This window comes from Gekko japonicus, unplaced genomic scaffold (assembly GCF_001447785.1).
Source record: "Gekko japonicus isolate JY-2015 unplaced genomic scaffold, Gekko_japonicus_V1.1 scaffold194, whole genome shotgun sequence".
In the NCBI taxonomy this organism is placed as follows: Eukaryota; Metazoa; Chordata; class Lepidosauria; order Squamata; family Gekkonidae; genus Gekko; species Gekko japonicus.
The window spans coordinates 499578-514002 of NW_015168052.1; the positions used below are offsets into that span (position 1 = coordinate 499578).

At 43.8% G+C, this 14425-nt stretch overlaps 1 protein-coding gene across 1 annotated transcript in view; it reads right to left on the bottom strand.

Annotated features, from left to right (window-relative positions):
* The window catches only part of LOC107113113 (CUB and sushi domain-containing protein 2-like), a 257503-nt gene that overhangs the window by 153911 nt on the left and 89167 nt on the right, over positions 1-14425 (bottom strand). The window contains exon 3 of the mRNA XM_015414381.1: positions 11395-11507. Coding sequence (XP_015269867.1) covers positions 11395-11507 — 113 coding nt within the window. The remainder of the gene's footprint in view (positions 1-11394; positions 11508-14425) is intronic.

The window sequence follows — 14425 nt, forward strand, 5'->3', positions numbered from 1 at the left end:
AATAAATAAATCTCTCCTCTGTGAGGACAGATCTGCACGTCCCCCCCACCAATAGCTAGCAATCCAAAACAGTCCAGTGGAGCCTGAGCGGTGGATGTTGCCTTCTGACACACTTCTGGTGATGTCAGGGGGTGTGGCATATGCAAATAAGTTATGCTAATGAGTTATGCTAATGAACTCCTGCCCCTCTTTTTCTACGAAATGACCCCTGGCTATAAGCTGAACTGTGCAATAATGCGCCAGGGACTGAACTGTGCAGTAGCCCAATGATGGTGCCAACCTCCCAGACTGTAGACACGTTCCCAGCCGAGAGAAGCCCTGCCAGGAAGCAGTGTGCCAGCCAGACATGGACCCATGGTGCTCCTCGCCCCTGCACCCATGCAGAAAACAAATCAACCTCCCCGATGCCAGAAATACACAGCAGCCAGCAAGCAGAAGCCATGCTTTATGCCAGAAACCTGAGTATTCCTGTAAAGAACTCCATAGAAGGACTTCTTCTCCAGCACGCAGGCAGCCTTCCCCCCCTTCCCCTAGCATTACTGTATATACTCATCCTCAAACAATAGAACTTGGCCATGACGAGATTACCTGAGTAGCCAAACACACCCACTGCCCATCAAAATAACAATGATGCAGATCACCCGATCATTGGCTAGCCAAGCACCTGGAACAACTACCTTTTCTTTCTCTTTGTCCACTCTTAGAAGCGTCATTGATAGTAAACATTAAATCAATTGCCCAACACTTAATTACATTATTTTGACCTCATTAAGGAACTGACAGCTTTTAGCTCCTTCCTGGGGAGCATGTGACTTGGTGGCACACACCCCAAGCCACTTCTAGGATATATAAGAAGAGCATCTGCCCATTGTTCTCTCTCTTGCTTTCTGCCTACCTGACCCCACCCAACCTTGCTGACTCTCAGGGGTCATTTCCTGCAGGAGCGGAGCTCCAGCAGTAAAGAGCCCAGGGGGCAGGCACATGCAATAAGCCCCATCCCCTGCTCCCAGCAGCCCTCATTCAGAGCAAGAAGCAGGTAGGTAAGTTGCAGAGCCCTCCCCCCGGGTCCCAGGCCAAAACAGTCCAGTGGCACCTTTAAGACCAAGTTTTATTCAAGTACAAGCTTTCCCACCTCTGCTAGGGCAGATCTGCACATTCTCCCCCCCCCCCCAAAAGCATGGCAACCCAAAAAAGCCCAGGGGAGCCTGAGAAAAGCGTTGGGGCGAACCCCCCATTCCCCCCCCCCCCCCCAATAGCTAGCAATCCAAAACAGTCCAGTGGAGCCTGAGCAGTGGGTGTTGCCTTCTGACACACTTCCGGTGATCTCAGGGGGTATGGCATATGCAAATAAGTTGTGCTAATGAGTTATGCTAATGAGCTGCACCTCTTTTTTTCTACGTGGTGGGAAGAACTATAATGCATGCCCACTGCCGGTAATATTAATTAATTGTTTTATAAATAAACACATAAATTTTACTTTTTAACAAATAATATCATGGCTGAACCTAAGAAAAAATGTAGACAATATAGTATTCAATATTTGAACTATGGCTTTATTCCGTCGCCTACAAACTGTACATTACCAATGTGCCTGATTGGCCAAAACCTTTATCAAATGAAGCTTCAAGACAATGAGAACATTTGACAAAAGTTCATGCTGATAAGAAAGATAAGATTTATCTTATTTTCAAGCACTTAAATAAAACTTTTTGAGACCGCTGATATTGGCAAAACTCTTTTTGATTGGACAAGTACTTTAGCTTGAGCAAGACGTGTATGTTCCACTTTTGCCTTGGGTATTCCTCCTCCGGAATATCTTCCTCCATATACTAGATCCCTAAAAATACCTAGTTATAGACGTGTTTTCACTCTTAAGAGAACATAAGAACATAAGAGACGCCAATGTTGGATCAGGCCAAAGGCCCATCCAGCCCAACACTCTGTATCACACAGTGGCCAGAAATACCAGTGCCATCAGGAGGTCTACCAGTGGGGCCAGGACATTAGAAGCCCTCCCACTGTTGGACCCCCCCCCCCAGCACCAAGAAGACAGAGCATCACTTGCCCCAGAGTCCCTATCTATACCTTGTAGCTAATAGCCACTGATGGACCTCTGCTCCATATGCTTATCTAATTCCCTTTTGAAGCCGTCCATGCTTGTAGCTGCCACCACTTCCTGTGGCAGTGAATTTCATGTGTTGATCACTCTTTGGGTGAAGAAGTATTTTCTTTTATCTGTTTTAACCCGACCGCTCAGCAATTTCCAAATGTATTCACTATACACTGTATCATTCATTGTCAACATCTAGTTGCCAAAAATCTAAGTGAATGCCTACATAAGTCATTATATTATGTCATTAAAGCGGTCAACAAAATCAGAAGCAATTCACTAAATGACAGATTGTTTGGACAACTTTGTACTGAAAAAAATGAAGAATTCAGTCACTTGGTGCTTCATACAGAAGTTTGTTGGCCATCAAAAGGTGCGTGTTTGGATCGGTTTTATTAACTCTTTGAGTCAGTGCTAGAGTTCCTAGAAAACAAAGATGATGCTTTATGAGCCAACTTGATTGATTCCAAAAAAGACATATCTTATTTGACAGACTTGTTTAATAAATTTAATGAAACAAATCTACAGCTCCAAGGTGATGAGCTGAATTTAATCAAAACAAAAAACTGTCATTTCTGCATTTGTGGCAAAACTTCTTCTGTACTAACAAAATTTAGGATGAGGGGAATTCCGTCAGTTTCCAAATGTATTAACAGTAGAAAAACATTGATGAAGACTTGCTTACCTATTGTCAGCACTTGGAGGCTCTCTATTCTGACTTTAATCAACGATTTGAAGATATTCTTAAAATGAACATACCCGACTGGGTTTTGGACCCTTTTTCCAGGACAGACACAGGAGAATCTCCAGAATTACAAGAAGAACTTAAAGAAGTAACAACAAATGAGGAATTGAAATTTAAATTCAAAGATGGCTACCAACAGTTCTGGCTGCAAAAGCAGATACCTACACTTTATCCTGGATTATGGGCTATAGTACAAAAGTTTCTAATTGCATTTCCTTCAACATATTTAGTGGAACGTGGGTTCAGTGTGGTCACAAATCTGTTAACTAAAAAAAGAAACCGACTGCAAATAGCTAATTGTGGTGATTTAAGATTGCTGCTGACAAAAATAGAGCCAAACATTAATGAACTGATAGCAGTGTACCAGGTTCATCCTTCTCATTAGGATTATTTTAATGTCATTTGTGATTTTTATTTTAATATTATCCTTTGTTATCTTAATTTTCTGTGTGCATGCAAATGTTACTATGGTTGATTTTATAAAATACTTTTATGATTTCGAGCTTCAAAGTGTATTATTTACAACAACATCTTTCTTTACTCTGTGCAAATTTGTAACTGCATCTTTTTGTCCACTTCTTGAAGGTAGATTTCCAGGGGGGTGCTGAGTAATTTTTTTTCTGAAAAGGGGGCGGTAGGCCAAATAAGTTTGGGAACCACTGGTTTAGAGGTTGCCTTTAGTCACCAAGGATAGTAGCCATTGATGGACCTGCCCTCCAGGAATCTAATTACCTCTAAAGCCATCTGTGCTTGAGGCCATCACTACATCCATTGGCAGTGAATTCCACAACTGAATAACTCTTTAAATAAAGCAGTGTTCTCTCAATCGATCATCAACTTTATCAGATGCCCTGACTTCTAGCATTTTTGGACAGGTGGAAAAAGGTGTCTCTATCCACTTTCTCCATCTCATACATAATTTTGTAAACCTCCAAGTTCCTTCCTTAATGCTTTCCCCCCTAAATTGAAAAGTGACAAATTCGATAGCCTTTATCATTCTGAGTGCCCTCCTTTGTACTTCTTCAAGCTCTGCAATATACCTTTTTGGGATATGGTGTCCAGAACTATACACACTATTCCAAATAAGGTCACACCATAGCGTAATCAACATTTTCATTGAGCAGCCCATCACAACCCCAAGATCTCTTTCTCCTCTCATTCTTTGCCATTTCAGACCCCATCAGTACACATCTAAAGCTAAGGATTTTTTTTGGTTCCAAATTGCATCACTTTATACTTTACCTGTATTGAACTTTACTTGTCATGCTGTTGCCCACTCACCCAATTTAGACAGACACCAGAGAACCTAAAGATCCACTGCCAATCTGACCAGGCAATGCTGAAATAGATGGGCCAGCAGTGTTACTCCATATGAACAGCTTCACACACACACACACACACATCCTGTCCTTATTTATAAACGTGTTTTCGCATGGCAACATTCTATATTTTGTGTTGAGATTATGGTAATAGTCTTTAATACATACTTTTACGTCCAAAAAATGATCCAAAAAATGGAAACCTGTATGCGTACTGCGCTTACAAACATAGTTTAAGTAATTAAAGTGACAGTGTAATAATCCAGAGTGCGAAAATACACACAATTCACATTTCACAAGGTAAGTACAAAAATAAGTAAATTGATGAGATGTTAACAATGATCTCGGGAATGTTCAATCATTTCGATAGTAATCTTCTTCCGAACAAAGATGAAGAGTCTTATGAGAAATGTACAGTAACAATATTACTTTAGAATCCTTGACAATTGTAACCACCAATAAATATATGTTAAAAATGGTAAGAAATAAATTCATATCTGACATGCAATGTCTCTAGTCAGTGTTTCAACTGGTACATATCAATAAGTCTCACTGAAGTGTCTACAAACAATTAACAATATTACAACATTAACTCTCAATACGTAATTCATATGAGTTAAAAAATAACTATACATAATATATCCTAGGAAATACACTCACCATGACATCATTGTATATGATTCCAAATGATTCTTAGAAGGGCAAAAATGCTGTAAAGTGCCTTAACAGGTGTGTAACAGCACTATGTATTTATACAGCATTTTCAACTAAGTATACAGAAACTGTGAAGACTTACTATTCCTAACTGCAAAACGAAACTGCAAAAACTTACTATTCCTAACTGCAAAGAAGATTACTATAAAAAGGGTTGAACATTCCGGAGATCATAGTTAACATACATACAGGTTTCCAAGACGGGGCTTGTCTGGCGGGGAGGCCTGCAGCCGGCCTACCTAGGCCGGCGGGGCCTGTCTAGTGGGGTGGGAGGCCCGTGGCCAGCCTGCCTTGGCCGGCGGGGCCTATCTGGGGGGGGGAAGCCCGCAGCTGGCCTACTAGGGCCTTTGGAGTATGCCTGAGGGGGTGGAAGGCCCGCAGGTGGCCTACCTGGGCTGGTGCAGCCTATCTGGGGGGGGGGAGGCCTGCAGCTGGCCTACCTAAACTGACAGGACCTGTCTGGGGGAAGGCCTGCAGCAGGCCTACCTGGGCTAGCGGGGCTTGTCTGGGGAGCGGGAGGCCCACGGCTAGCCTGCTTTGGCCGGTGGGGCCTTTCTGGGGGGAGAGGCCCGTGGCAGTCCTACCTAAACTGACAGGGCCTGTCTGGGGGGGAGGCCCATGGCTGGCCGACCTGAACTAACGGGGCATGTCTGTGGGGGAGGCCCGCGGACAGCCTACCTGAGCCAGCGGAACCTGTCTCGGGGGGCAGGAGGCCCGCAGCCAGTCTGCCTTGGCTGGTGGGGCCTGTCTGTGGGAGAGAGGCCTGCGGCTGGACTACCTGGGCCGGTGCGGCCTGTCTGGGGGGGGGGAGGCCTGGGACTGGCCCACCTGAGCAAGTACAGCCCGGCTGGGGGGGGGGGGGGAGGCCCATGCCTGGCTTACCTGAGCCAGTACGGCCTGTCTGGGCGGGGGTGAGACCCGTGGCTGGCTGGCCTGGGCCAGCGGGACCCATGGGGGGGAGGCCCGTGGCTGGCCTACCTGGGCCAGCGGGGCCTTTCTGGGGGGAGAGGCCCGTGGCATGCCTACCTGAACCAACGCAGCCTGCCTGGGCCATTGTGGCCTGTCTGGGGGGGTGGGAGGCCCTCAGCTGGCCTACGTGAGCTGGTGGGCCCTGTCTAGGGGGGGAGAGGCCCATGGCAGGCCTACCTGTCCGCAGCCGCAACCTGCCTTGGCCAGCGGGGGCTCTCTGGGAGGGGAGAGGCCCGTGGCAGGGCAACCTGAACCGATGCGGCCTGTCTGGAGGGCGGGAGGTCCACGATCAGCCTGCCTTGGCTGGCGGGGCCTGTCTGGGGGGGGGAGAGGCCCGCTGCTGGCCTACCTGAGCTGGCGGGGCCTGTCTCGGGGGGTAGGAGGCCCGCAGCTGGCCTACCTGGGCCAGTGCGGCCTGTCTGGGGGAGGTGGGAGGCCCGCCGCCGGCCTGCCTGGGCCAGCGGGGCCTGTCTGGGGGCAAGGCCCACAGCCAACTTACCTGGGCCAGCAGAGCCTTTCTGGGCGATTCGGAGGCCCATGGCCGGCCTACCAGGACCGACGCGGCCTGTCTGGGGGGATGGGAGGCCTGCGGCCGGTCTACCTGAACCAACGGGGCCTGTCTGGGGGGGGAGGCCCGTAGCTGGCCTACCTGGGCTAGCAGGGCCCGTCTGGGGGGGTGGGAGGCCCATGGCCAGCCTACCTGGGCCAACACGGCCTGTCTGGAGCGGGGAGGCCCACGGCCAGCCTACCTGAACCGACGGGCCTGTCTGGGCCATGTCTTTCTTTCAAATAAGTTCAGCAGACAATTTTTTGCTGTGTGTGTGTGTGTGCTAGTAATTGTTGGTCCAGCGCACTTGCAATGTTTTAGGAACATTCCAACTTTTATCATGCCATGAGTTAAACTTCCTCACTGCTGCTCTTGTCATATCCAAAGCACTGTGTCTGTGCCTACATATATTATTATTATTATTCCTTCTGAGTGTTCCAAGCACTTGACATCTGCATTTACATGTAAGGAGAATACTATCTGGAGTGATTTCACAGGTGCTTATGTACCATCAAATTCTTTGACAAGTGCAGGATGCACAACTGTGAAGGCCCGTACAAACCAGCTCCAGAACAACTATTTTTCCTTATTAGGGAAAGCCCTATGTGCTCCAACATGTTGGCCCACCAAACAGGCAGAAAATCTTGGCCCAGTCAAGTCAGGCCATCAATCTGAGTCACTGCCATTTGATCAGGTTCTCTTGCAAATAATGGCTGGATAGTAAAGGACATCCCCCTCCCCTCCCCATCTGCCCAATTTCTGACAGATATAGCCAGGACCTCAAGCTGCTGTTCCACCAAAATGCAAAATAACAGATTTCATCTTCCCACGGAATGAGTTTTTATTTAACCCCAAAGCAATTCTGTAACTTTTACCCTTGTAACAGAGAAGATATGCATCAAAGCGTACTCACTCCAACAGGCTGGCTGAGTGAGATTCCCACTCATTGGAGATGAGACTTCACCACCCTGCATAACACTTGGTGCCTCTGCACAACCATCAGAAGCAGAATAAATTATGCAAATTATCTAAATTGCAGACTAAAATATGCAAAAGCTACTACCTGTATAAATTATTAATTTGCATAATGTACACACATTCCTGAATTCTGCTGCTGGTGAAAAATTTAGGTTACCTCGGTGTAAAATTTCTATATATTTTTTTAAGTACATGGCCCCAGATACACCCTGGGAAGTGCAAACTGTATCGTGAAATACTGCTCCAAGAAAAATACAGACACTGCAGAGAAAATGTCTTTGCACTGCCAAAAATCTTTGGCTGTAATTCTACTTATTATTATAAATGATAAAACAATTTATATCTGGTGCTCAGGGTAACTATTTATTTATTTTATTAGATTTATATACCACCCTCCTCAAATGGGCTCAGGAGACAGATCACTAAGCCAGCTCTGCAGGGGTAGCTCTTCATCTGCTCAGGATATGTAATGAAGCAGGACTGCTCAGAAGAGAGGATTTTCACACACGAACAAAAGCAGTAGCAGTCTTCACAGAGAGCTTGGAGTTAGACAGAAAGCAAAATACCTGCAGAAAAGGTACACTCTGTGCCAGATCTTAGAAGGTTATCCCAGAGGCCTAGGATTTTCAGACAGCAAGTCAAAAATAATAAAGTAGAGTAACCGAAAGTGTGGCGAGGACAGACTCAAAGGGTGCCTGTTTAAAATAAACAGATTAAAGAGATGTCTGTCATCAGCTGGAAGATGCTAAAAGCAATTTCGGGAGCCAAAAAAAATTAGAGGGGTGGAAGAGGGTAAATCTTATTTACTATTATTTATTTATTTATAAATTTGGCTTATAGACTGCCCTCCCCTGTGAAACAAGGCTCAGGGTGGTGTACAAGCATGCTGAGAGGCATAGTTTGGGTCCATTTGACTTTGGCAGCAGCAGCATCCTTGAAAATAAGTGAGGAATTTTTTTTATCCACTCCCCGATTTCGGGAGTTCTTTCCTGTTTCCAGCATTGAGCATATGTCAATCTAGCAGTTGTGATCATATACCATATCAAAGTCCGTTTCGCAATGTTGACTTCTTCCATTTTAAGTCCCAAAAGTAATATTTCAGGTTCTTTCTTAAACTTACATTTCACAATTTTCTCCATCTCCGTGTGGACCTCAGTCCAAAAGTTTTTTGCTTTATCGCAAGTCCACCACATATGGTAAAAAGAGCCCTCTACTTTTTTGCACTTCCAACATTTGTTTGACATATTACTGTTTATATTTGCAATCTTTTTTGGAGTCATATACCATCTATACATAATCTTATAACAATTTTCTTTTAGGTTATTACACGTTGATATTTTCATAGCATTTTTCCATTAAAATTCCCAAGATGACATAGATATTTCTTTATTCATATTGACTGCCCATTTTATCATCTGCTCCTTAACTGTCTCATCTTCTGTATACCATTGTAACAATATCTTATACATTTTAGATATCAACTTTTTACCTCCCTCGAAACAAACCTTTTCAATTTCATTATATTTTTTCCTAAACCCAAATTCTTTTTTATCTGTTTTAAACAAATAATAAATCTGTCTATATTGTAACCAACCATACCTAAAGTCCAAATCTTCTTCCGCTTTCATTTCAAATGACTTTCCCACAGATTTCAAAATGTCTCTATAATGTAGCCAGTCTTCCCCTTTGTGTGTCGAATACGGTTTAATTACCTCTGCCGGTACTACCCAAAGTGGTCTCTCATCCGAGAAGAACCTTCTATACTTAGTCCATGTATCAAATAGCGTTCTTCTAATATAATGGTGCTTTAAAAAATTATCCATTTTTAGTTTCCCATACCATAGATAAGCGTGCCAACCAAATTTACAGTCATGTCCTTCTAACGCCAACAATTTTCTATTGTCCAAAGTAATCCATTGTTGCAACCAAGTTAACCAAACTGCATCATGATACAGCCTGAAATTTGGTAACTGAAATCCACCTCTTTCTTTTGCGTCACATAAAATCTTCATCTTAATCCTTGGTTTCATCCCCGCCCACACAAACGTTGAAATTTCTTTTTGCCAAGAATTTAATATCTTTGAATCTCTCACTATTGGGATTGTCTGAAATAGAAACATCAAACATGGTAAAATATTCATTTTAACCACCGAAATTCTCCCCAAAAGCGACAAATTTTGTTTATTCCATTTTTTATATCCTGCTGTATTTGGGGCCAAAGTTTGTCATAATTATTCTTAAAAAGATCTATATTCTTCATTGTCAAATCAACACCTAGATATTTAGTATTTTTAACAACTTCACACTGTATCAACTTCTGCAGTTCCTCCTGTTTCCCACCAGTCATATTTTTGCACATCACCTTGGATTTATTTTTGTTTACATAAAAACCTGCTAGGTCTCCATTTTTTTTTATTTTTTCCATAAGCAACAGTAAATTCCGTAAACGATCTTCCACCATAAACATTTCATCATCAGCAAAAGCTCTATACTTATAAGAAAAACCTTTGTTGGTTAAGCCCTTGATTTCTTTGTCTTCTCTAATCCTTCCAAGTAGTACTTCCAAAATCCATATGAATAGTAACGGGGAGAGTGCCCACAAGTTCTTATATTGTGAAAAAGGGAGAAAAGTACCTCTTTCCCTACCTGCTCTATCCCATGCATAATCTTATAAACCTCGATCATGTCACCCCTCAGTCGTCGTTTCTCCAAGCTAAAGAACCCTAAGTGCTTTAACCTTTCCTCATAGGGAAAGTGTTCCAACCCTTTTATCATTTGAGTTGCCCTTTTCTGCACTTTTCCCAAAGCTATAATATCCCTTTTAAGGTGTGGTGACCAGAACTGCACACAGTCTTTTTTAGCTTAATAAGACTGTTGATTTCTAAAAGGCCTGCCTAGGAGAACTGCCTGCTAGATTGAACCCTGTAGCTCATTTTTGTCTTCCTCTCCTTCTTCTGTTCATAATTGCACCCCATCCGCTCTGGACCCATTCCAGTCCAGCGTCTGCCCTGGGACGGAGACCATGCTGGTTGCCCTCACAGACGATCTCTGCAGACAGCTGGATAGAGGTGGGTCAGCCCTGCTGTTGTTGCTTGTCCTGACAGTGGCATTCAACATGCTCGATCGCGATCTGTTGACCGACCACCTCGCCATGTTCGTGGGCTTACCTCATTCCTTCAGGGTCGGGGACAGAGGGTGGCACTAGGTAAGAGGGTGGTACCTAGATACCCCTTGGCAAGGATCATTTTGAATCCAACGGGAAATTTCTGCAAGCAGGGAGGAGCACTGTGTCACTTCTGGTAAAACCTGGAAGCGATGCAGGGTAGTTATAGGAATCTCCAGAAACTCTATGGTTTTATGGTGTTTCTGGCAAATCCTAGAGCAGCCGTACATCACCTCCAGATTTTTAACAGAAGTGGCATAGTACTGCAGTCAGTGTTGCAGCTCCACATGTCCCTGCCCACAATCTTCCCACCAGTTGCCAAGGACTGCGTTGGAACCCTAACAGCAGCATATCTGATGCCATTCTGGGCTACAATTCAAGCGGGAAGGCGCACATAAATTCAAGTGGGAAGGCGCAGATACCCTGCTCCACTAAAGAGAGTCCCTTTTGCCAGCAGAGATTTGCCACAGGATTCAAGCCACTGCTGTTTCCTCTCAAAGGTGCTTCTTTTTTGACCCAGTACAGCAACCAACTCACCACCTCAAGCAAAGTAACTAGGAAGAGGAAAGATAAAAGACAAACGAGCGATCCCCAGCATATTTTCATTTGGAAGGCAGCGTCAACCCCTTCGTTAGTAAGCAAGTTCAAAACAAGAGCATGCTGGCCCAATGACTTCCTACCAAGACCACCAGTACTTTAAAAAGTATTTTCTTAAGAATATCAAAAGGACAACAAGGAAGACCCAAAGCAGAATATGTCCACATGTGCAGTCAACAGATCTGGGTGTGCACTTTACAGAAAGGATGTTACAGAGTGTAAAGGTCTGGGCAGAAACAGAAGCAAGCCTACCTTCGTAGTTTGCCTGGAAACCTTGAGCACTGACCGCATAATCGCTCACAAGCCACAAGGACAGCACCATCCCAGTACTCACGATGGGAGGAGGCAACTGGAAACCGGTTAACCTGGAACACAGGCAAAATCAGAAACAGTTTCACATTAGGCATCCAAACTTAAGCACAGAATCATCAGGTCACCCTCCTGCCTGGACAGATTCATTCCTTTTGTCGTGTAGCAAGAAGATATAAGACTGGGTTACATAAACTATGGGGCAGATCAGCACCACCTAGGATCTACTGTCATGTAGAATCAAATGTCCCACATACTTGTCACTTGCAAAGGCCGGTGGTATACCCAATGACAAGGGCTGCAATAAGATTCACCTCAAGGCAAAAAGTACCACTTAAGACTGTGATCTTAATTGTTATAATCTGTGGGTCACGGAATTCAGCTTCTCTTGGCATAGCAATTGGTTTACCCAGGTGGAGAAACAGGGCTTGGCTTTTTAGCACATAGCTTTGCTCCTGGGATGCTGAAATGCTTTGGGATGAACTGAAACTGACATTCTTCAAGAGCGAGGAAAGTGCTAAGATCTTGCAAGATCCTCCAAGGCCACTGCCCATCAGGAAGTACAGAGCTAGATGGATCAGGGGTCTGATTTAGCTTCACACTGATTGAAAGTAATACTTTATTACATGAATTCAGAATAATTCTTGGTGACATTTTGCAGCCTCTCTTTCTCTCTTGGAACAAGTTTTCTTCCTTAGCTGGATAGCAATTGTTAATTGTATTAACAAGCTTTTCTTTTTGTTCAGCAATAATTTCTGAACTAATATTACAATCTCAAGAATTAATTCCCAGTCGTTCTATTGACACAGCTGGGAAATGGCTAATGTACATTTCTGATGAACAATTACAGTTTTATCTTCTAATCCAACTGCCTCTCACCTGGCTAAGGCAATTCACAAAATAGATTTAAATGTGGATTTTAATTTGAAAGCAAGGGGTTCCATCAGCTTTGGCTTCCATCAGCTTAAGGGATAAAATGCTGCTACGTAAAAGTCCTCCACTGCTACCCAGCCCATATTTTTGAACTCCACAATCAGCCTAAAAACTCACCACCACAAAGATTCCAACTGGATTTAAAGCAGGTTTTGAAGAATCAAATCAGCAGTAGTCTTCTGTTATGATGTGCAATTTCTTGGGCCTTTCTACAAATTCAAACAATTTTATTTCCCTTTATCTTTCTTGTCTAGTCTAAAACTTTAATCCTATTTTCCCCCTATCTAGGCACAGATCCCCCCCCCATTATTTCTAAATTAAAATGTGAGGCATGCATTACTCTCATGGGGAGAGAGAGAGAGAGAGAGAGAGAGAGAGAGAGAGAGAGAGAGAGAGATATTTTCCATCAACCTTCTGTAACAATGAACACACATTGTTCTTGCAACCAAGGCATAGCCTGGTTACTATTGCCTTCTAGGACCTGTCCTTAGGGTACAAACAAAGGAAATGGAGTTTATGGATCTTGCTCTGTCCATAAAATGCAAAGTGCAGGGTTGTGTCGCCTCAATTTGCCTTGGGCCATGCAGGGAAGGGGTTTAACTTCCTTTCAGATTTTGCCACGCCCCACTTTGAAAACAGCATTTTAAATAAGAAAAAGGCATCCCTTAAAACACACACACACACACATAAACCCCTTTGAAAATGCTAACAACAAAGCAGGGAGCCTAATTTCAGTTAGCAGAACCATCTGAAGAAGTGGCGTCTGATTGACAAAATATTATTAGTCTTTAAGGGCTCGATGGATTTTTGACTTATTTTGAAGGATTAAAACTCCCTCTACCCATTCCGGCTGACTGAGGCGATACAACCCCACAGTTTTGAAGTTAAAGAGAGAAAAAGAAGCACGATCATCAACCTTATTGGAATCAATGCTCCTTCTAAGCTCTGGAGTCTTGTGAGAAAAAATTCTACTTTGTGAGCTACTGGCATTAAAGTAGTGAGTGAACGATTTGGCTACTGCATAAATTAGCTATCATTTCCCTTTAAACGAGTGGCTGTGATTTCCATCCTGTTTGAACCAAAGTTAAGTCTCTTCTGGATCTGGGCCAGGAATGCATCTCATTTGGTGAAAGACTACAAATACTCCATAGGGAAAGTCTTTAACTAGAGATGTACCCTAGGCAACAGCTAATCCTAAAAAGGCTGCCCAAGGGAAAGTGAGGTGGAAGACAGATCAGTTGAAACATTAAAGTATGTGGAACACCTAAGCAGGAGCACAGAATGAGGAAGGCAGAGAGGACTTAGCAGCCAGTGAAAGGACTGGAGTAGGGCTCCCACAGTTCTTTGCTCCCAGAACTTTTGTGCCTTGATAAAGATAACTACAACAGCTCTGTGCGAGGCAGGCCTTGAAGACAACTCCGAAGCTTCCAAGTGTGGATTCTCACCTTCTTGCAGGGCTTAGCTACTATATGCATATTTCATTAATTTCAAAGCTGCACTTGTTACCTATTTTTTCCAGGTTCAATTCTAAGTACTGCTTCTTACCCTTAGAGCTCTACACGACCTGAGACCAAACATATCTGAAGGACTAACTCTTCTTATACTAACAGCACATTCCTTAACAGTTTCTCTTCTTGATTGGCTCGTTCTGCCTCTATCTGTTCCTGGACATTTTTAATTACTTTCTCTGTACGTCCACAGACTATCCGCAAGGTACCACCTCTGATGCCCTTTCATAAGGTTTGCAATGAAAGCTGACTCCTTATCTAGGGCATCATCTAAATTAATCTTCGGCTTTGCAACAACTACTGCCTTTTCCCCCTCTGCCCTTTAACAGAACGGTGCATGTTTGGTGCTGGAGAGATTTGATCAACAACTGAATTTTATATAGATATATAAAAATGGAGGCTGCCATTTTTTCTTCCTCATCTCAGAAAGTTCAATAACCGCCAGATCACCTACGCTGATTCACTCTCGCAACAAAGGTCTTGACTCCACAACACCACTTTTGCACAAGAAAACACACTAAAAAGTCAGGAAC